The sequence below is a fragment of the Pseudonaja textilis genome, chromosome 6, assembly GCF_049901715.1.
Source record: "Pseudonaja textilis isolate UNSWEBS1 chromosome 6, rPseTex1.2, whole genome shotgun sequence".
NCBI classification, from domain to species: domain Eukaryota; kingdom Metazoa; phylum Chordata; class Lepidosauria; order Squamata; family Elapidae; genus Pseudonaja; species Pseudonaja textilis.
The window spans coordinates 29,387,880-29,412,659 of NC_141995.1; the positions used below are offsets into that span (position 1 = coordinate 29,387,880).

General features: G+C 36.7%; 1 protein-coding gene across 4 annotated transcripts in view; it reads right to left on the reverse strand.

Moving 5' to 3' along the window:
- PCDH10 (protocadherin 10) overlaps positions 1-22,393 on the reverse strand; it is a 47,516-nt gene extending 25,123 nt beyond the window's left edge. For 2 of the 4 annotated variants that reach the window (XM_026697808.2, XM_087936140.1), the window contains exons 1-4: positions 18,776-22,393; positions 16,797-16,855; positions 16,119-16,225; positions 6,146-6,451 (exon numbers count right to left, since the gene is read on the reverse strand). In XM_026697808.2, coding sequence (XP_026553593.1) covers positions 6,146-6,451; positions 16,119-16,225; positions 16,797-16,855; positions 18,776-21,427 — 3,124 coding nt within the window. In that variant the 5' untranslated portion in view covers positions 21,428-22,393. Of the gene's footprint in view, positions 1-1,232; positions 1,381-2,695; positions 6,452-16,118; positions 16,226-16,796; positions 16,856-18,775 lie in introns of those variants that run through there. The other 2 variants (XM_087936141.1, XM_087936139.1) reach the window with 2 other exon arrangements.
- Between the last annotated feature and the right edge of the window lie 2,387 nt (positions 22,394-24,780).

Genomic DNA, 24,780 nt, shown 5'->3' on the forward strand with positions numbered 1-24,780 from the left:
TCAAATCAATGTAGTTCTTAAGTCAATAACACAATTGTTATGTGAATCGGAATTATCATTGACCACATGATCCTGGGACACTAAACCATCATAAATACATGCATCTGAATTTTGATCACATAATTATGAGGATGCTGCAATGGTCAAGAGTGTGTAAAATTGACAGGAAACACTTTTTTTTAGTGCCACTGTAACTTTGAACAATCACAAAACAAATGATTGCAGGTCAAGGGCTACCTGTATAAAAGGAAGAAGGAATGTTTCTATAATTACTTCCTTGTATCGCAAAATAAAAATAAAAATGATAAATAATAGTAAATATAATGATATCTAACACCATTGATTGATTGATTGATTTTATTACAAAATGCCATTTTCATTTTCATTAAAAATGCTTTGGTTGCTAATTATGTTCTCTTTTCTACTTTAACATAGCTCATTTTGCTTACTTGTATATATATTTATGTCTACAACAGGTGGCAGCACTTGCCAACCATAATCAATTAAAAAAGCAAATCAGAGTTACTGCTTGGATGGGAAGTCACCAAGAAATCCATGGCTAAACTAGAAAGCTACAAAGAAAACATTCTGGGAAGTTTAGCACTTTCCCACTGTTGCCAAGAAGATCAAATAGATGAGATTTTGAACTTATAAGAAGCTGAATGAGATCTGAAAGGCCTTTTGTCTTTATATATGTGTGTATGCATATACACATTTTATTTTTTTCATACTTTTTAAATTTTTACTTTAATACTTTTTTCATTTGTCTTAGTATCTTCTAAGGCCATCTCTTTCATACTATGCTTTCACAATATGCCTGTGACGTCCATGTTCACTGCTTATAATTTCCTAGATGATAATAGCATGTATTATGAAGGATTTGCATTTGGCCATTACACAGAATTAGATGAAAGAATCAGATTACTAATTTAGTATTGCCTATTCTTATTGGATAAACAATTCAAGCATTTCCCAGTTTCTATTACTTGAACCTTAAAAAAAAGAAATGAATTGGATACGGCCTTCCTGATTTAGTTTGACCTCTAGCCAGAATTAAATCATTATATAATTGTACTATGTAGTATAGTTATCAGATTTTGTGTATAATTATATATGATTTATTTAAACATATGAAGAAAAATTCAGATTAATCTTAGTTTTGAAAGCATATTTTGAATTATATAATCATCAATGTATTGATTCATTGCCTTTTCAAGAGATTGTATTTTTATTCATATCTAGTAGTTGATAGTCAAGAAGAAAAGCTTCTCAGAAGTCTAGTTAAATTTTCTACTCTTCATACAATTCCTTCTACTGAAGACTGAAGGTACTTGAAAGGAAGTCTTCTTTATTCAAAAAAGTTGTTTTGGCTCCATGGAGCTTGGGATAGTAGTGTCAAAATTGAACCAAAAATATAAGCAAAAATGTAATATGAAGACAGATATTGTTATGCAACAGATTAACAAAAATAGAAGGAGAACAGAAAGTGATACTATATTTTCCATTCTTCACAAGGTTGAAAGGTCAAAGAAAGTAGATGTTTAGAGGAACTGGTAGAATCAATCATTGTACTAACAATTAAATACAGTATTTATGTAAGCTACCTTATTAAATGACTCACAAATGTACGAATAGTCCATAGTTTTTTATTTATGTAAAGTTTCTATTACTCTAGACTTTAGAAGATGACACTCTTATGACAATAGGAATGGTGGAACCTACTCAACTTGATTGATATTGGAAAATCTAAGCAGTTCAGTATTTAGAAGAGTAGCAATATTCAGAATTGTAGCCTAAAGATGAAAAAAAATCCCAAACAAAGAAAATGGCAGTCCGAGTCCACATAGTGAAGAAAAGTATATGGATGTGTTCCTATAGTTACTGGAAGTGGAGATTTATTTGAAAACTTATACTTATGATAATATTCCAATAATATTCTTAATTGGTAAAAATGAAATAATACATTTCAATAGCATAAATATAAACTTGAGACAGAAAATTTCCTCATGCATTAAAATAATCCTTGTAAATGTATCTGGAAATAAGCACTGTTAATTTTCAGTTCCCTGTAAAACCCAAATGTTGTCCTATGCTATTTGCATGTCTTTGCAAAATTTCTCTGACTGTCCTGGTTGATGAGTTAATGTTACCTATTTTTGATTTTGTCAGGTTTTATGGTGATTTTGCCTAAAAGATACTGAGTATATTCTTTTTTGTTTTATTACTGAAACATTCTGCTGAATTCTTTTCAATGACTTTGAAATACAAAGAATTAAAATTTCTGTAATTATTATTTTATAAATAATATGGATATTTTAAAAACTTTTTCTTGATTATTTTATTGATAAGACTTCTGAATGTTGTCAAGTTACATATGATTGACTGTAATTAAGAAATGTGTTTCAGAATTTTATTATATATAATTTTTATTTTTTTCTAATAGTTAAGAAAAAAATATCTTGGAAATAATTATGGTTTTCCACTTTAGATTCAGTAACTTCCTCCTAAAAACACAATTTGATTATGGGTAAACTACTACCTTAGATCAATAAGAGTACTAGTAAGAAGTGAAAATATGATAAATATGAAATGAATGAAGTTACTTCTTCAAGTTCCCATTATTTTCCATTAAAATCATATAATAAATAATGACATCCTTGTATTACATCTGTTACTTCATTTTTCTTAATAATATGTCTCCTGCCTTATTTGTAAAAATATATAAGTCTATTTAGTGTTGTCAGTTCTGAAATCAGCTCTTTTAAAAGGTCATCAAATTATATATTACAGATCAGCTGCTAATGTGACTCAGAATTTCCATATATAGATAGCCCTTGTTTAACAACTTTCTCAGATAGAGACCATTTACAGTTATGATGGTAATGAAAACGTAACTTTGCAACCAATCCTTATACATATAATCTTTGTAGGCTTCTAAAGCAAAGCAAAGATAAAGTAAGGTGATAAACACTGTCAGTTTCACTTAGTGACCACTTTGCTTAATGGTGCAGTTTGCCAGTGCCAATTCTGGTTGATAAACAAAGACTACTGGCATGTTCTTCTTTTCTGCATGCAATTTTTTATCATAAAATCGCAGAACTTGGTTATAAGATTTGAGTGATTTATTTAGTTTGTGTAGCATAAAAGCTTATTGAGATCAGTATAAATATACTATTAAAGCAGATGCTGAAAGAATTACCCTTGTCCAGATATAGAAAAATCTACTGTTTTTACTCATTTGAAAACTCTCATCATTTGTAATTTTTCTAATACTTTAAAGGAGACTTGTTGAGATGGGCAGCTATAGAAATGAAAACAAATAAATAAATACAGTAGATTATATCTGCCGAGGATTTTAAAGTATTTTGAACTGCAGCATTTTCTGAGTTGAATTTAATTTAAAACATGAGCATTGCCTGGTGATTTTTATTTTTCAAGTTGCAAATTGACTCAGCTTTTTCCTAAAATGTATTTGCAATTGTTGGATGAATACCATCTGGTGTAGGCAACTTCTTTTTATTTACTGCATCAATCTATTCCAAAATTTTGTCATGACTTCTCAGATAAGTCCTTTAACCTGTCACAAACTTATAAACTTATGAAATTCATTACTCTATCATATTGGCTACTTTCAGTTATGCATTTTAATTATGCACTCATTTTTTCCAGCATTAAAAAACAATTCCAAGGAAAATGTTCAATGTATATCTCAGTGCCAATCCAAATAGATTTTATCTATTTCATCAATTCTTTAAATAGTTCTAAAAAGCTGGTAAACATTCATTTTTTTCATAATAAGTAGCTATGTATTTTTAGCTAAATATATATTTTTTCATTTTATTTTCTCCATTTACAGTATCTTACAAAGTTAATATTCCAATACTAAAATGTATTCTGCCTATAATCTGCAGGATTTTTTAATATTTTCCATCTACCATGATGGGGTCAAAGCCATAGCTAAGTACTTTCCATAGTAGTCCATTGAGAAGAAGACAAAGAAAGGTATTTCTGTTTGATTCCATCACTGAAGCCAGAAAAAAAAATCATTTTTAAAATTATCCATGTAAACATGTAGGTAGTTGTCTGTGTTTTTATCTGGAAATTCTGAGACTGACTTCTTAGTGAAGCACAAAACAGATTTCCTAATCAGATCCAGGCCTCAACCATATACAGATCATGTACATCAAACCATTATCATTATTGTTACCATCACAATTTTAATGAAATAAATTCAATAATTCCAAATCTTTTGACAATTAAATGTTTATTAAGTCAAATGAAAATATATTTATCCCCTCCATTTCTTCCTCCTTTTAAAGAAATAATATGATTATTGATCATATTGATCATATTATTATATGATTGATACTTCTTCAGTTTTATCAATTAAACTAATGTGGCTAGTGTGCTGCATACCCAGTAGATTCTATCTTTGGGGGCTTTTCTTATTTAGTCTTTTTATTTAATTCAAAATGTAAATTTTAATGTTTTCTTTTTTGGTGTAATCTGACCAAGGAAAATTCTAAGCTTGATTATGCTATGGACATTATTAGCCATTCTACTACAATTATCTTTTGTATAAAGTCTTGTTTTTACCTTTATAAGTGAAATAAAAATAGATTTTTCATCTATCTCTATCTTTGCCTACCTATCTGTTTTCAATCTTTTCTCCACATTGTGCTATTAAGGCATTGATTTCTTCTCTTAATAAATATATTCTATAAAAATATCAGCTATGTATTTTTTAGGTTTAGTACTGAGTGCAAGAACCAAAACCACCTTCCACTCCACAAATATATATGAGTTGCTATTAACTTGTAATACAGGGCTTATTTCAATTCATTGGGAAATTACATGATGAATTCTAATGAAAATTAAGGCTTTGCAAATTTAGATGCTAGGTTGTCATTTTTGACACACTTTGTAAACTGAATAAAACAAACAAAGAAAATATGGTAGATCTGAGTTTAGGTTGTGGATATTAGCAACGTGCCTCTAAAACAGCTGTTGAATGGAATATGCTTGGGATGGAACTTGATGTGAACAAGAACTCCATCTATATCCAAAATTTCAAATGTGCACCAGATGTTGTTTATGGGAATGTATGTTTTTTTTTAATATGAAGATCTAGTAAGTAGTATCTAAATCTTAATAGTAATATAAAAATCGTCCATTCTCTCAACTATTCAATCTAAAAGAAAAGCTATATTTTACAATGGCATAATTTCAAGACAGAAATAAGGATGATTAAATAGATCAAATGAAGTACTCTAGTAGCAAGTGTATTGTTTGAAATTGCTGATATCACCTCTGCTGTCTTTCAGATTTTAATTTCCTTAAAAAATTCCCTGAAATATTTGCAGTAGTTGAGTAATATTAAATAAATGTTTTGCTGATGAATGGTGACTTCTTCTGTTCCAATGATATAGATTTTAATAATCACTGAATATATTTCTAATGAAAGGAAAAATTCCAGTCTTGCAATGTAAAAATGGGTTGATAAACATAGCAATATATCATCTTCATTCAACATATTTTACCTAGCTCATGATGTGAAGCATATAAAGAAATAACTTTCCCAAGCTATGCAACATCTTCTCTGTTGCCTACATAAACATTACCATATGGATGAAGATCATAAAAATTCAGAAAACATCAAAATAGAAAATTCAAATTCATTGAAGTATGATCAAGGAAACAAAAAATAATAATAGTGGAGTAGAAGGAAAGCATAACTTCCCATAAGATGTCCTCTAAACATTGCTCCATAGTACAAACATTATGATGCTGAATAAATTTCAATGAAGAGCACCACAAACTAATAATGTGCAGAAATGATGAGGTTGCTAATTGTTTACTTAAGATCGTGTATAGTAAGGCAGAACTTCTAAAAAACAAGCTAGGCATTTTTGTTTAAAAAAATAAATTCATCTTCAACAGTGTCCTAGAAGTAGAAAGCTTAAAATGCCACATCTGTTTTTAAAAAAATCAATGCTATATGGACAGTAATTATGAGGGTGAAGAATTTCAGAAGAATGTTTTTTTTCTCCCATTGTCTTTATCTATTCCTAGCAAGCATATTGGAAATGATGTTTTACTCCTACAAAAGGAACACTTTCTAGCATCCTTTTTGAACAGTACTTACTCAAATATGGTGGTTTGTAAGGCGCTCGTGTATTAGACAGCAGTCCATCCAGTTCCTTCCTCTCCAGGGTGCTGTGAAGGGCCTTCTCTTTGCCAAAGGTGGAGAAAGATCTCTCTGCCCCTGGCTGGGCTTCTGGTGTTTCAAACACTTCGGTGTCTGGAACAGAGTCCATTCCAGGTACATGAAGATTGCTGCGGTAATCCGCAGCCTGCCGTCCATCAGAAGGAACAAAAGAGGGCATCCAACACCGATCTGAGTGACCCAATGCTTTACATTCCTCTGTGCAATTAGAGAAGAGATCCATGCCTATAAGCAGGAAAGAGAAAAACTGCAGATATAACCTTTAGTGTCATCACCTGCTGAAGGCATGGTGATAAAAAAGATACTTTCTATTCTATTATCATCTTACCAGTAAAAGAATTTGATTATTAAGTCTTCAAAGAAGCTTCATTATTTAAAAAAGAAAAAGAAAGAAAAAAGATAAGAAGTGCAAGAATGTTCCACAACTGGCCAAATAATCATAAGATGACAATGGGGATCACTGTTATTAAAAAAATTCTTGGTTCCTGCTTTGTTAAACCTTCTAGGGACAAGTCCCATTTTCCGAAGGTGAAGGTTTCAGCTTAATGACCATTAATAGACTACATAGGTCTAATATCTATGCAAAATTGTGACATAAAAAATACTGATAGTGGGGGGAAAATGTTGAGAAAGTTCCTGAAAATTTCAACAAATTAGGCCACTGTTTTTTTTTAAGAATACGCTCCTCAGACTTTTTTTCCATTTAATTTCACTAGAGTCCTAAGTCACATTAGAAGCCTATAAAAAGAAACTGCTAAAATTCACAGCAAATCTAATAAGACATAGATCCAGCTTGTATGACAAATGTGAGAATGCTTACTCTATACCAATATGAATTCCTGACAACTGAAAACAGTATGCTTACAAATCCTTTTAAATGTATTCATTTCTCAAACAATAAGCAAGGTTTTCACTCTGTGTCTTATGATGGGTATTTCTTTTTTCATATGAAATTGAGTCAATTTTTTAAAGAAATAGCAATGTACTTAAATGAAATGGTCGATGGGGCTATTAATTGTGATAATATTAACACATGTGTAATAAAAGTTAAAGAAGTAAAAAGTTATTTTTTACAGTGTTGCTCAGAAAAGAAGTGAAGAGCTGTTTATGCCTGTACAATAAACAAGGATACTCTCTTGCTGATTTGGTTCAACAATGATCAAATTATAATCATTTTCATATACATACATGTCACCCATTCCCTACACATTATAATTCATTAACATAATAATGCTAAATGTTAAACATTATTTGGTCAGAACATCATCAGGTAAAAGATTTATAACCATTTTCCAGAATTATTGGATTCATTGGAAGTATATCATGGAAGAATTCCAAATTTGCTGATAAGCTGTAGACCACACAAAGTAGGAATTATTTGCTATAACAAATGTACCTCTTCTGTGTCAGTACCCAAGAATGATATTTGGAGTCTAAAGATTATATTTTCCAACTGAAGAATGCCTGCTACTGAATAATAATACATCAACATGAATACATAAACCATATGATCAAAAGTATATAACCCCAAAGATTAGTAGTAAAGATAGGTTAGTATTCTCTTCTACTAACTTTCAGCTTAATTGGCTTGGACCCATGTTGGTAAAAATCCCACAAAGTTACCAGTAATTTTTTTAGGAAGGAAGGAAGGAGTATTTGACTTAATTAATACTTTATAATAGAAATGTTACTTTAAATTCAGAAAAAAAGAATTTGGTTTTATTTGAAATCTTCTACAGATAATTGCAATCACAAAAGTTTGGATATAAATAATGAGTAAACCATTGAGCAATGTACATGTAAACATCACCTGGAAATAAAATTTTAGAGCAGCAATACACACACACAATACAAAGCAAATTATATACATGCACACAAACATATTATATACATGCACACAAACACAAATATACAGTCCTCAATTTATGACCACAACTAGGACTGAAATTTCTGCCATAAGTCAATGTGAGTCATCATGTGATCAGACATGATGTTACCATTTTAATGCAGTCATTAAGTGAATCACATGGTTAAGTGAATGATTGTGGTCATTAAGCAAACTGTCTTTGTTTTTCAGAAGTCATTTGGGAATGTTGCAAATTATGATCACATGACTATATGACATTGCAATCATCAGAAATACAAGCCAGTTGTCAGGCACTGGAATTGTGAATACATGACTGCATGGTGATATAATAGTTATAACTTTGAACACAGGTACGATAAACAAGTCGTTTTTTCCAAGATTGTTAATAATTTTGTAAAATTGTTAAACTATTGGTTCTAAATTGAGGACAACCTGTACATTATAATGTAATATAAATGCATGCAAAATAAATGGCTAGTTTACTTACTACTGGTAAAAGAGTAGATACAAATATTAATCCAAAAAATGGAAGGGTTTTTTTTTCATGAAATGCCTGTTTATATTGAATACAGTTCATTAATCCATCTTTGTTCTACCTTCTGCTCTCCAAATATGATGGGACCCCAATTCCAATTCTTTTGGGGGACAGATCAAGAGTGTACTGCTTAGTTTTCCAGGAGATATATGATAATAATAAAATCAGATGAAAATCAGAATGAAATTATCATTGTTCATGCCAACTAAAGTGATTTGAACTTATTAAATTATACATTTAAATATATGATAAAATATATTAATTTACACAAAGCCTTCAAATGAGGAATTATGAGGCACCTGCACAATTGCTAGTCAACATAGCTACTTGTTAGAAAATACCAACACATCTAGAAGCTATTTGGCTAGAGAAGGATACAGTATCTAAAAATGTGCCCTTACTAATAAGGTCAGTTGACTCACTGATACAATTATTCACAAGCTTAACACTGCACTCAATAAATGTTAAAAGCATACATTTTGAATAACTATTTAATAATATTTAACAAAAGCTCATGTCCAGTCTCATAAACTGAAGCTATCAGACCATTTTCCTTTATAGTCCAAAAAATTGAAGCCAAAACTCTGGTTTGAAATTATATTCATGTATATAAACAGATACATGTTTGTAAGTCAACAACACAGACACCTATACCTGTTAGGCAATCTCAATGTAGAAATTTAAAGCTTGTTACAGGATTTCTAGCAGGTGGTTCTTCACAGTGTCAAGATATTCTAAAATTCTAAAGACACGGTGTTATTAGAAGCACAGTGGCTTACTGCCGGTGATTTATTTGTTTTTTTTCCCCTTCAAACATGACCATCATAAAGGTTTAGGGTACAATTCTACACATTTTATGCTTACTGTGGAAGCTAGACCCAATGAACTCAGTGTATGGGCAGTGATTAAAGATAATAATACAAAGAAGTATATAAAGAAAGAAGCTTTCATTTTCTGTTATTTACCATTTCACTTTTTATGTAAAGGGCTAATTTTTTATATAAAAACAAAGAAGTGTTTCTAATCACTAAGTGGAAAATGTATTTAGTTTGTGTAATAGCACACAAAGATGTACATATGGTTTGATGTGTAAGAAGCATATTTTGGGGATGACAACAATGGTGTGTTAGGCTTGATTTCAAAATATTATTTCTTTAAATGTATGATCTGCTTCTTCCCAAAGGATAGAAATGAACTTAGATAACAATAAAAATATATCCACTCAGCCAAGCTATGTGTTACAATAGTAAAATATTGTTAAATATTTTGTAGGGACAAAAAATATTAACGAATGTTCAATAACATTTGTACTACTGACTTCCAACCAAAATTAGAGCTTTTCATTATTTGACAAACCTCCTGGTTAGAACAGATTCCTGGCATCAAGAAATGTGGCAAGAACTATTAATTCCATAGTCTTTTATAAACCAAAAATCCCAATATTATATTTAAAGGAAATGTTCAATCCATTCAAACGCTTCCATTCTCTCACGTAATCATTTCAACACTCAAATAGTTTCTCAATGAATACATTTGTTATTTCAGCCAATTAACAGAAAAGGAATAGAATCTACAAATAAGTATGAGTATGAAAGTTTTTCTTTTTTAATTAGCATTTTATAAGTACATTTGAGTTATAGATTTTCATGTGAGTTATAGATTGTCAACATTTATACCAAAAGAATACTAATAATACAGTGTATGCTTTAGGTTCATTACTCTTCTTCAGTCAACTGAAGTAAAAAAGGATTCCAATAACTTGCAAACTATACCTTTCTCCAAAAAGCAAATGTGGGAATTGATAAAACCATGTGGAACATGAGTGCAGAGATCTTGCTAAGTTCATTGAGATTGATGTAACCAAGTACAAGACCATGACTATCACAAAATATTAATGTTTACACAAAACAATAATAATTTAATTTTCTTATTTTGTTCTGAAAGTCTGATATTTGCTTTCTTGAAGTAAAAGGGGGAAGATGGGAGAAGTGATACACACAAAAAAACCCTTCTCCAGAGATATTAAGTTATTTCCAATATATTATATGTACTAATGATCCAACTATAAGTAATTGATCTGCCAGGTTACATCTATTTTCTACCTGATGTTACATTTTCAATAGCAACAGTGTTTCCACTTCTTTCATTTGAAGGCTGGTCACCTAAACCTTCCTTTGAACAATCTATATCTGTGAGCCTTCTGTTTTCTCTTGTCCGACCATGCAATTGCAAAACATCAATCCCACAGCAGAATCTAGACCATTTTGATTAACAACCAACAATGGGAAAATTTTCAAATATGGTCACTGTCAAAGAACTACCAAAAGCCGTTTTAGCACATATCCCTGTATAATTTTGTACAAAGCAACTGAAATATCAGAATCATCTTTAAATAGAACTGAAATAAAAGTCAGTGTGGATTGGATAAGGAAAATAGAAATTCTTTTCACCTTTGTCCTATGCTCTTTGTTTTCCACCCAGAATTTGCAAAGTATGTCTTCAAGATTCTATCACTAAAAACCTCTCATTTTGCAGATGGCAAGAAATGTTTCTCAACTCTCTTGACAAAAATCTATCCTCTAAAATTGTATATATTCAAACTATTTAGTGTGAGTTCTTTATACACACTAGGAACAAAAAAGGACCAACATGTTGCATGCCAGACAATGTTGCATTTTAAGTGGTGTTCCACTGATACGTAATAAGCAAGTCATTAGTACTATCTACAATCTAATCCTGTAAATCTTGGATTTTTGTACTATAAGTGAAGACTAAAAAGATACAGCCTCTTTTTCCACACTCCATTAGAAATCAAATTTCAAAATCAGCATTATGTTTTAGAAAGGATGAAATGGTACATTTGTTTCAAGTCTAGCTCACGAGAGAGATGGGTGTTTACAAGATATAACATAAAAAACCCACAGAAACAGATTCTTAGAACCTACGTTAAAACTGTCAGAATATTATTTCTTTTTTATCCTGTTTTTATTATTTTTATAAATACCACTAAGTCAAGACAGAGGACATACAAAATACATCTTCCTCCTCCTATTTTCCCCACATCAACAATCCTGTGAGTTGGGTTCAGAAAGAGTGACTGTCTCAAGGTCAGCCATTTAACTTTCATGTTTTGGCCAGGACTAGACTCACAGTCTCCCAGTTTCCTGCCTGCTGTCTTAACCCCCAGAGCAAACTGGCTCTCAATAATACCAGGTATAACATAAAATAATACATTGCCCATGGATAATGCACAGAAATAAATTTAGATATTTCATCTCCAATACTGTATTTCACACTCAGAAACCAAACTTAAAAAAAATAGAGGACTTCCTATCATCATTTATCGTCTACTGTTCTCCTTGGATTTTAAATTCATTTTTACTATGAAGCCACAAGGCTTTGCTTTGATATATTCTAGATAATCCCTTTTCTAGCCCACAAATGTTGTTTGCATTATTTTGTTACAGACAAGATTTATTTTTTTAAATGTAATAATATATTATTCAAAAAAACTTTTTCAGAAAAATAAATATTTATAATTTGTTTTAACTGAGCTATTATTCATGTGAAGGAATTTTCCACAATGCTTTATTGAATTATAACAGAGAATGTGACATGTAGTTTAGATCTTACAGTTCTCTAACTTTACAAAAATAAATCCACTTTTTTTTAGAAGTACCAGTGCAATCCACTTCTGAGCTCATTTATAAACACCTAGAGTCGGTTTATCTTGAATGTGCTTTCTAAATGTATTGGATTTAAAATGAAGTGATACAGGTCTGTCTACAAAGAAAGAAATTTTCAGTGGGGATGCTCTGATTATGGAATTCATGTCTTGGACATGCTTAGGTTGATATTTCCATTGTAATCTTTTCCATTCCAGCTGAAAATGTTTTATTATTCCAGCTTTTTAGTTTAGATTTTTAAACCACATTTAGTTATTTTCAAAATACTATTCTAGTGGCTTATTTTATTGCTATTGGCTATTCATTCTCTCACAGCCCAAACTGAATCAGGGGTTGCTGTGGGGAAAACAGGAGGCCAGAGCATTATGTCTACTGACTTGGATGTACAAAATAAATGGTGGGATATAAAACTAATAATAAACACACACTATCGCTGTTTTAACCTGATTTAACCTCTTTTTCTGTGCATTGAGCTGCGATGGTAAATGAGGCCATTCTGTGATGTGTACACTTGTTTTTTTTATTGCAACTCTTTATTATGTGTTAATTATACATTATGCTTTTCGTTTTGTTAGATTTTTATTAGATTGTTTTGGTTTTTTTATTCTTTCAATGTTTTTGTCTTTTGACAGAATCACAGATAGTGAAAGGGTGGCTTTGTAAATCTTTTAAATACATAGATAAATAAATGCTAGTCTAACATTATTTTAAAGCATTTATGAATTTTAGCCTTATAACTTTATTTCCACCATACAAAGTGTCTCAATGTGAAGTGATATATAAATATAAGATACGACTGGTTAGGAGATGTATTTCAACAGAGCCATTTGTACCTGTTGTCCTTAAGATAGAGTCCAAGCCATGACACATTAATCAACAATAGGCAATTTGGTCTTGCATGACCAGATAGGAAGAAAAGAAGAGGCTGAAGCTTTATTTTTCCTTAAATAAAAAAGGAGGAACACTAAAGTAAAATCTATTCAAGTTTCATTATAGTATGGCTTGAGACCTAATGGGTAATCACAGTTGCTTCAGAAAATGTTGGCTCTTGAATACGTGCTAAATCGGGGGCATCACATTGTCACGTGATATATTGTGACTTTTTTCCTTCACTAAAACTGGGGTGGGCATGGCCAGCACATGATACATCCGGCGGCCCACGGGCTGTAAGTTTGACATCCCTGTGCTAAATAATTAGTTGGTTTTGCTTTTTTTTAAAGAAAAGAATTTACAAAGGAATATCAGTGTAATGCTGTTATAAAGTAATAAGAATGAGAAGCAAATGGAAGGCATAAACTCAAATCATAAAAAGAAATGAAAGATGGCAATAAGAGAAACAATGGGCCAAAAGTTGTTGTAAGGTCCAAATAAATACATAAAAAGTCCTGGCAAGTATTGAGATTTTCCAATAGTTAAATCAAGTAAAATATAAAAATTTTGAAAACTTTAGTATTCAGTATCATATTTATCTGATGCTAGTGAAGAAAAGTGATTTTGATTGACAAAATGGAAATAAATTTAAAATCATTTAGTATATTTGGTGTCTTTATCTCTCTATATGAGACTATTAGACTATTGATGAATTTGGCAATTGAAGTATTTAGCTAAATTAGTTTCTTTACTTATTACTTCTGCCTGAACCAACATTGTTTAATTATTATTCATATTATATTTACACAATAGCATATAAACACAATGTTCTTTAACGTCCTCTAAACTAGGTAGAAAAAAAACCTGTACGTTTATCAGATACTCTAAACCCATAGCCCCAGCATCAATACTCATCTATGCAATCGAAAAATAACTGAATGCAAACTATGATTAATATACAGTAAAAATCATATAAAACTCTTCATTCTGATTAAAAAAACAATTGCTGAATGCAATTTATTCCTCTCTTATATTTGCATAAACTTGAATCTAAAGTTCACAGATCAAAATACAAACCAAATATACAGAAAGTCATGAATCTGAAGTCAATTAAAATCAGATTAAGTGAAAACATTTCAACTTATTAGTAAAGTATATTAATATCTAGTTTATAGAAAGAGTTTAGTTTCAGAGCCAGCTTTCATGCAATCTAATTCCAGGTTAAATAATCTTAAAACAAGAATAGGGAAGTTAAGTATACCAACATTAGTGGATTTTTTAAAAAAATGCCTTTTGTTTGATGTGCATCCTAAATGATTGTATCTATTCATTCTGCTTTCCCATTCTAGGTCCTTGGAAAAATGTTGCTTCTCTTGTCTTACACTTTGTTACCATGGTTCATTATATTGAGAGAGAAACTGGCTGAAGATGAAATATTCATGAACATGAGTGCTGCAATAACATTTATTTATTTATTTGAATTTATGAGCTGCCCAACTCCAATTTGTTTCTTTCTTTTAAAAGACAGTAAGAGAACAATTGAGGGGTATAATAAATAAAGCTTTTGTTAAGAAAAAAAAAACCCTTCAAATATTAATTGTTGCCTTAAACATGATGCCAGAAAATTGGAAGAAGACTGGGGAAAAACAAACATTCAGAATATAATAATTTGCAAAAATAATAATAAGATATTTTTCCAATGTACACTTCTGGCAAGAGTTGGTTTGTTATAAGGTTCCCATACACAAAATAGATGCTGTGTTCACTAAGCACGAAGCTCTGAAAATTGCAGGGAGCTTACAGGCTCTTGGCTTTTCTCAAATCTCATTAGGTCTGCATATTAATGACCTGCAGCAATATAAAGCAGTCCTTGAATGGCATCCCAAACTCCCCTTCCCCCAGGTGCCTAAACTTCTCATAGCCAAGCATAGAACTCTTCAAAAAGGCTGGGATTCCTTCCTCCTCCATATAGACAAGTGTCAAGGTTTCTATGTTTCTGGGCAGTTGAGGGCTTGCCTTAGAATATGTTTTAGGGAAGATACAGACAGAAAGAAAGAAAGGGAGGGAGAGAAAAAACAAGCATAAACCTGGAAGGCATTTTTGTAGCAGCAGCTCTCTGGAGATTTTACCAAACTAGAAAAAGCAGAGATTTATTACTACTAAGCCTAGATTCCAGGAACTCAGTTGATTACAATCTACTGACAGGTGCCTCTAACACCTGGTAAACTGCAGGGATGCTGCTCAGTGAAGCAAATGCTAAAAGAGTCAGCATTCCTCTTAAGTATACAGATGCAAAGTGAGAATACTATCAGATTTACCAAGGGAATGAGAGTCAAATTCTCTTCAACCAAGCATTACAATACTTACTACTTGAAAAATACCACATTTCCAAGAATTTTCAAGCTTCCAACTGAAGATAGAATGACTGTTCTCCATCATACATACATACATACATACATACATACATACATACACATAAAACAGTCTACTCTGTCATGCATTTGAAATTCTCCCTTGTTCAATTCCCTGTGGACCTATCGCTTGAGCATAACTCTGAAAATACTCAGTTCTGAGCCAATCTGAGAATTGCTATTGAAAACCAGTCTGAAAACATCCCATTAGCTTTTCAGGATTTAAGAAGCCCACCAAAATATATCAGTGTGGTTGTATCAATATAACAAAGCACGATTAATGTTTCAAAATGATCTACTTTGCAAAAGACAGCCAGCATTAAAAAAATAATAATCTTCTTATAAGTGTGTTACAACTGAAAAATCTATTTGTTACATCTAGTCAGATGTACATTAGCATGAAATTATAAACGCTCTACATCAAATTACTTATGGCCATTATTAATTTACCTATCTATAATTGCTCCTGATGGTCCTATTAAAAGATCAAATATTTAGAGTTCCCTCTCCTCATCAAACTTACCAGTGGATTGACCTCGATTAGTGGCGTCATGATCGCTGTCTCCTTGTTCACTGTCTCCATGACCACTGTCCTTAGAGCTTACTATGTCTGCTTCCTGGAATGCAGAACTAGAAATATAAAAAAAGAAACTTAATGTTTGAAGTACCAAGAAAAGAGAAATTCATAAAACATTCTTCTGCCATCATATGGCCACAGGTGGTGCTGCACTCATCTAGATGGGTCTTTGCTATACTGTTTCAACTAAGCAGCACTCTCCATCAGAAGCAAAACTTATATTTTCAGGGACAGTAACCAAATATTTAGAGTGCTTGTTATTTCCACCATGTGTATTCAGTGTAAATTATGCTAGACAATTTTGTTAAATAGTCAAGGATCTAAATTTGGACAGGTAGTCCGACAATGTTACCTGTTAAGTTTTTGAAACATAATTCAAATCAGTATAATATTTCTCTTTTTTCCCCAAGAAATTTCAGTGTGATTCACCAAATGCCATAATTTAGGAGATGTTCATTGCACATATCTGGTGCCACCTGAATACATTTATTTTATACTACTCAGCTGCTATTTAATACCTTCTGTAAGTACATATCTGTATGTTCCTTCACCTTTAAGAAATACATGTCAGGTTGTACAAAATTCTGACCCTAATTTAGGAAATCAGAAATGTGAAGCTCCTACCTGTTTACACGCCGAGGTCTGTCAACTAGATAACTGAGCTCCGTACGTTGATGTTTTGTCTAAAAAATAATTAGGAAATAAACAAATAAATAAATGATTGTGAATCTTTAGTCATAATAGCACAAATGTATGCAAATATACTTGCTTTTAATCAATTAAATAACTAATACTTCTGGTACATCTCATCTGTTTTTTGCCATTCTCTTAAATTGAATAAGAAAGAATTATACATTTGTCTCTAAATTAACAATTAACAGCAACTACTCATCTAATGTAAAATCCACAACCATTACTCAAACTAGCCAACAACATGTACTGTGGATGGGGAAAAAATTCAAATGACAGTTAATTAAACACCACTTCAAGGCAAACTATCATGGAAGCAATGACATGTTTAAAAAATAATGTATAGCCATAAAATTGATCTATCTCATTGGATAAGGGAGGAGAATTAAAGCTGTGTAAATAATAATTAAAAACTCTCTTCTACTTGCACTCCTGTGGTCATTTACCTGAGATTAATTCCTGGTAAGTTAGTAGGCTTTACTTATGAGTAAATATATTTAGAACTGCACTGGAAATAGGTTTTACATTTTCCCAGCAATATGTACACAGAAAATATAGCAAAGTTATTTTGTATCACATCACAGGTTAAAAGGCTAAACCCAGATTATAGGATAGATAAATATTATTTACACACTAGCTTAATACAAAAGTTCCATACTTATTAAGGATGCTTTCAGTTGCATTTTCTCAAGGTACCTCTTTTGATGGGGGAAAAACATAGAATAATAATCTTATGTAGCGATAATGAATGGATTTTTAACTATGAAATTTTAATTATCTGCTTGCTAGTTAGATGTTCATATTTCATAACTAAATGTCTGCATATCCTCAATCACAAATAAAGGAATTTCTAAAGGGTTGTTTGTTGATTTCCCTATAGAAATTATCCTCAGACTTGGTATCTGTTCCTGAAAAAGCGATGAAAATAACCATAGAATTAATTCTGACTAACCATTCTACACAAATAGTAAATACTGCTCAAGCTATGCTGCTTTGATTCTGAAAATGGAACAAGCAAACTAAAATGCTCACAGTATGGCCTTTGTTAAACTGTAACAATATTTAAGTTGTTCCTTGACACTCCTGCATCTGAAAAGAAAGTGGCTGAAAAGTGACAAAGATGGTGCAGAAGAAAGCGGCACTGAACTGCAGATTGACTTATGTACACAACAATGTCTTCCAGACAAGAGCTTGTGTTGTTGGTGAGTTGACATAAATCAGGTACATATTCATCTGCAACTACTTGCTATAATCACAATGATAGTGGAAAATCTATTCAGGTTGAACAATACACTTCTAATAACAATTAATAGTGAGAAATGTCAAAGTACAGAATTGTAAGCATTTGTGAAAAGAAAACTATCAGAAAAAATGTATCAGGTTTATACTAACTCTAGAATTGACACAATGCTACCAGTATTAATGCTACTACTTAAGGCTACATATTTTGACTGGAAAAATCTGGACAACCATAAAGTGGCTACAAAGAATTTTTGTTTTCCTTCCTTTTATCTCTTTGTTGCCTTTTACTGATTGTGCAAGTTTTGTGTTATCAATAATAAAAATGTAGGGATATTTGTCAATTGTAATAATATTCCAATTATTATTGTAATACTACATTAGAAAAATAATAATTGTAATATTGCAATATTAGTTATCAATCCCATAAGTTGCATGAGAGGAAGTTTCCCCAAATTCAACAGGCAGCCCAAGCCAAAAGGTGTAGTAGACTAGTCCGGTTAGGAGGCAGTGATGTGTAGACCTTGTAGGTATTTCTTTTCAATAAATCGAGGTTGTATTAGGACATTAATTAACCTCAACTGGTGACATTTTTAGAGGGAAATTGAGGAGAATGCTGCAATGTACTTGGCAGGAGTGGCTACTCCGGAAAGGTGGAGAAGCTAGCGTCTTACCTCACTAGACAATATACTGCCATTCGAGATGATGTCGGGCTGCTGGTCGGTGTATCCAGTGACGATGGCCCCGCAAGGATTGTGCTCCGCCTCTGTGCTGCGGGAAGGGCTGCAAGGCTTGAGGAACATCAGGTCGGTCTTGGCCGATTCGGGTGTGAGGCAAACCTGATAGCAATAGTTCTGGTTGTGGTGATGGGAACTAAAGCTTGCCGACTCCTCTACGGGCACCTGGACCGGGTTGCTGGGTACGTTAGAGCTCTGGACCAGCATGATATCCGATTTGCTGAGCTTCTTCTTACGGGCTCGCGCCTGGCGGCTGCAGCAAGAACAACAGCAACAACAACTCAGGCAACAGTCGCTGGCCAAGCACGTGTAGATGTTGAGCTTTTTCTCCTTCTGGCAGCGGACGGCCAGCACGATCATGGCTAGCAGGAAGATGAAAGAGACCGAGCCCAAGGCGATAATGAGGATCAGAGTCAGGTCCAGGGAGGTGTCGGCGCTGCTGGCCCCGCCCGAGCGGCTGGGCCGATGCTCTCCGCCCGGGCCTCCTGCGCCCCCAGGGACTAGGCCCCCAGCGCCCGCTCCTCCCGCGCCCCCGCCCGCGCCCGCCCCCTGGCGCTCCACTGCGCTGTCCACCAAGACCACGTGAAGGGCGGCGGTGGAAGAAAGCGGGGGCTGCCCGTGGTCGCGGACCTCGATGACCAGCTCGTAGGGCCGCTGCGGGTCTCGCTTGGCGGGCACTTTGCGCGCCGTGCGCAACTCGCCGGTGCGCCAGTCCATGCGGAAGAGGCTAGCCTCGTTGCCCCGGGCGATGCTGTAGGTGAGCCGCGCGTTTTCTCCATCGTCCGCATCCACCGCCGCTACGCGGGAGACCAAGTAGCCCGGTTCGGCGCCTCGGGGCAGCACCTCTCGCGCCGGTGTGCCGTTGCGGCCCGGCAGCGGGCTGACGATGGCCGGCGCGTTGTCGTTCTGGTCCACGACCACAATGTTGACGGTGGCGTTGCCGGCTAGCGCTTCCTCGCCGTTGGGTTCCCCCTCGCCGTTCCCTCCGGCTGCGTCGCGGGCTTCCACTTGGAAGCTGAACTCCTTGAGCTGCTCGTAATCGAAAGAGCGCAGCGCGTAGAGGAACCCGTTCTCGGAGTTGATGGAGACGTAGGTGAAGACCGACATGCCCTGAATCTGGCTCTCCAAGATGGAGTAGGCTAACTGCGCGTTGGCGCCCTGGTCTCGGTCCGCGGCGCTGACGGCATAAATGTAGGCTCCGGGCACGTTGTTTTCGCTCACGTACACCTGGTAAACGGGTTGCGAGAAACGGGGCGCGTTGTCGTTCACATCGCTGACTCGTACCTGGATGGACTTACTGGTGGTCAGCGCCGGTTCGCCCATGTCCCGCGCCACCACGGTTAAAGTGTAGGCGTCGCCGCCGGGCTGCTCTCGGTCCAGGGGCCCCTCGGTGACAATGGTGTAGTAGTTCTTGAAGGAGCTTTTCAGGCGGAAAGGCGCGTCGCCTTGCAGCAGCTCGCATTGCACTTGCCCGTTCTCCTCGGAGTCTCGATCCGAGACGCTGAAGAGAGCCACGACCGTGCCTGGAGCCGCCGCCTCACTCACCGCTTCTTTGACGGTGGAGAAACTGATCTCGGGAGCATTGTCGTTGGCGTCCAGCACCCGCACCAACACCTTACAGTGAGCGGGCACGGCATTGGGCCCCAGATCCTTGGCTTGGACGTACACCTGGTACACGCTACTCTCCTCGTAGTCCAGTTCGCCGTTGACTTCCAAGCGGCCGGTCCGTGGGGAGATGCCGAAGAGTTCCCGCGCCCGGGCAGAGATGTGACTGCTGAACGAATAGATGATCTCGCCGTTCTGGCCTTCGTCCGGGTCGCTGGCATTGAGCTGTAGCACCAGGGTGCCGGGAGGCGAGTTCTCCGGCAGGGAGACGGTATAAACGGGCTGTTCAAAGGCGGGCACATTATCGTTGGAATCCAGTACCCGAATAGTGAGCAGGGCCGTGCCGGTCCGTTGCTGGGGCTGCCCACCATCCACTGCCGTGAGCACGTAGCGGTGCACCGCCTGCTGCTCTCGGTCCAAGGGCTTGGACAATACTAGTTCGGCGAAGCGATTGCCATCGGGTTGCGTCTGGACGTCCAGGGAGAAGTAGCTGTTGGGGGTGATCTCGTAGGTGCGCAGCGAGTTAGTCCCCACGTCTGGATCAAAGGCGCTTTCTAAGGGGAAACGGGTGCCCGGCGTAGCGCTCTCCGAGATCTCGACGGTCAGGTCGGGCTCCGGGAAAGCAGGCGGGTTGTCGTTGATGTCCAGCACTTCGATTTCGACACGGAACAGCTCCAGCGGATTTTCCAAGAAAACCTCTAGGTGCAACTGGCAGGACGGGCTTTGCTTGCAGATTTGCTCCCGGTCGATCTTTTCACTCACATACAGCACCCCGGTTTCCAGATTGAGATCCAGATAAGGGCTTCGCGAATTAGGCACCGTCTGGAAGCGGCGAGCGGAAAGTTTTGTAATGTCCAAGCCCAGATCTTCGGCAATATTTCCCACGAAAGTGCCATGTTCCTGTTCTTCCTGCACCGTGTAGTGAAGCTGAGAAAGGGCTCCCTCCACCATCCAGTTTAAGGCAAAGAAGAATAGCACCACCATCTCCAAAAGGGGGAAAGAGATCCCCCTCTCCGACGCCAACACTTCCTCCTTCTCCACAAAAAAAATCCCCCTCCTCCTTCGAGAAATACCGTGTTTAACGGGCCTGGAGAGGAAAAGCAAAAGACTGAGACGAGCGTCAAAAATGATTTATGCTCATTCCTTTCCCTTCATTTTCTCTTCTCTTCCCCATCACCCTCTTCCTTCACACGAAACTGGAAAAAAAGGGAAGGGGGGGACGATGACGGAAGGCTGGGGAATCATGCAAGACAGGCACGGGAGGCTGCCAGGCAGAGCTCCCACCACACCAAGTGAGCTTCGTAAGAAATGGCTAACCAGAGGCAATAGGTAGGGTGGCTATATAGACAGAAGAGCCCGTGCTAATTTATTCCCAGTGTCCAGGCACTGCACCGCAGCAGCAGGAGGAGAGGCGGTGGAGGCAGCAGCAGCAACAAATCCGGGGGAACCGGTATATTTCAAGATTATCCTCGGGTTGGCTTCCTTGTAGGAGCAAGAGGGGGGAAAGCTGCCAGAAGAACCGATGGACATGCCCCTTTCGGTTGAAGAAAAATAAATTTGACCCAAGAAAAAGCTGCTCTTTCTCCCTCCCTCTTCCCGCGGAGGAGGAGAGGGGAACAGATGAAACTAAAAACAGCCAGAAGATATTGCAGCCATCGAAAAGATGTGGCGGGGTGAGAAGAAGGTAAAAGAGCAGTTCGGCGACCCTAAACTTTAAATCCCTGAATTTCTCGAGGACTCAGTGGAGATTCTCTTAAATCTCTCTCGCCATCTCTTCCTTGAATGCCTTTTCTCTGAGAGCGCTCTCCCTCCCCTTCCCTCTCTAACGAGAGTCCGGATCAGTTTTCTTCCACCCTCCTCTTTTTTTTTTTTTTTTTTTTGCTATCTCTGGCTTCCCAGACTCATTCACTGACTCGGTGGCTCTCTTTCTTTCCTGTCCCAGCTCGAGCTTCTGTGATCTCTTGCTGGCAGTTTCTGAGCTCCGAGCGCTCGGCTGGTCTGTTTTTGCGCAGCGATCTGCTTCTGCCAACCAATCGCCTTGTAGTTACAGGCCTAGGACGAGAGCCGATTGGTTTAGCCGCCCGTCGAGCAACCTCCGTCAGAGAAAAGGGAGGAGAGAAGACGGGAGAACCCGTTGCTCTTACTTTCTGTCTGTCTGTCTCTCTGTCTGTGTCTCTCTCTCTCTCTCTCCCCCTCTCTCTCTCTCTCTGTGTGTGTGGTGTGTGGCGGAGAGAATAACCCTGACACTCCCGAAGCGCTTACTGGGGATTCTCTGCCTCGGAAAGTTACTATTCCCCTGTTGCAGTTACTGAGCAAGGAGATTACTTCTCGTCATCAGGCAATACCATGACGCTAATAAACAAGCTGGTCCTTGGAGATGGAATTTCCACCTGCTGCGGACTTTCCCTTTCGTCTTTTGACTCTTTCCACACGCTCCTTGCTTGAAAAAAGGAAAGCCCTTAAAATAACAAAACAAACAAGGAACATTTGAGGTAGATTTTCCTTTTTGTCTGCTGCCTCATTAATTTTGCATAGTAACAAAACACATTCGAGAATTTGACTTTCCAGCAAGGTTCTGAAGTTGACTCCTTTCTGTAGGGAGGGCGGTGTTGCTCGTATTGGAAACATTTGGCCGCACTCCCTTTTTTGCGCTTTAATCGATTTGACTGTACCAACTGATTGGCAGAAGAAATTAAACAAGAAAAGAAAGGAGGGGCAGATTAGGAGACTCTTCGAAGTCATGTGATGCTACTAAGAACTACCAGGAATAGAGTGGTAGAAAGCTGGTAAATGTTTCAGATAGGATTTCCTGAACAAGGGTTTGCTTCTTGACGTCTCACGTATACATATTCTAAACAATCTTTCCCAAAAGTGGTGGACTCCAGAAATAATGAATTTCTACGATACCTGGCCAGGGCTACCAAATTATGGGGGTTGAAATCCAATATGCATAGAGGGCACAAGTTTGGGAGAAGCAGCCGAATTTATTGCCCTAATTATAAACATATTGGCTTAACTGGCAGGGGCGACAAGCAATGTATCCAAGTTGGGGGCAGGAAGAAAGAGAGCTTTGTCTTGGCTTTTATGATAGCTCTTGGCTCTGCATTGTGATGGCGAGAAATTAAGATCAATAACTATGCCTGTTCACCGCTTAAGCCTACACTTAGACTCCTACGGATCGGCTGTTTACTACCGTTCCTGGCTCTCCTGATTTAATATGGTGGCGCAGAGGAATTGTACTATAGCAACGGATTCTAGTGCTCTCTTGGTGAAACGCTGCTTCTCGACTTCTTAAACTTCCTGGAGCCGCAAAACCCCTGAGGCTAACTTCGCCCCCGCTGGAAAGCCTTAGCGCTTGCAGGAAAGCGACGTGCGTCGCCGACTACGTCCCCCTCCTTCTTCGAATAGTGTATCGCTATAGTAGTAGATCTGAAGCATCACTGTATGGTGAATTGGAGCAGAATGGCGGAAGATGTTTCATTAACCAAATACTTCGTAGGGCTTACTACTGAGCAGGCAAGCTTAAACTTCAATCGCTAGGGTTCAAGCAATTTCCACCAAAGCATTTTTTTTTTGGGGGGGGGGGAAGAGTTGGAAGATCGTAGCATAAGTAGTCAGTAAGGTGGCCTTCCAAATCACGGGTAGATTGTTTTGGAAATGGCTGTTTACGAAGGAATCTTATATATGTGTGCCCCAAAGTAGTTCTCCTGAAAGCAGCCTGAAAGAGCTCTCCAAATACAGAATTCGAAACGGAACTATTACGGGATTGTTTTTACGGAAATCATTTAAAAATGGAGTCTGGGCTAATGATTTTTTTATTTTATTGTGCTGCCAAGGTCTCCGCACAGATATGGAGGACACAAGGGAGACGCCGCGTTCGGTTGCATTCAAACATTTATCAATCTAGTTGAAGATAATACCTCTTATTAGCAAGCGCTAAACATGTATACATGCGCCCCTTCAGCTCCGTACATTACATTTCGTCGGCTTCCTTAAAACAAGGAATTTTAAGGTAAATGCCATTTCTTCAGCGACGCTGGTCGAAAACTCAATTTTCCTTTGAACATATTTAATCTTCTATCCCCTTTATGTTTCGGGTCTTAAAGCCTAACCGATAAATCGAGCGGTCCATTTGGCTCTTATGCTGTGAAGCGTCATATAGATTTCCGGGAAAGATGTGGAATTACAAGATCAAAACAGCCTTAGATAGGAAGAGAGGAGATCCCCGGAGCCGTCAAAACACAACTGCCTTTAATGTAACAGCATGTGTCCGTTTCTTCCACCCGCTGCAAAAAGGGGATTCTTAGCTTTCTGAGAAGCTGTCTATCGCCCCCCAC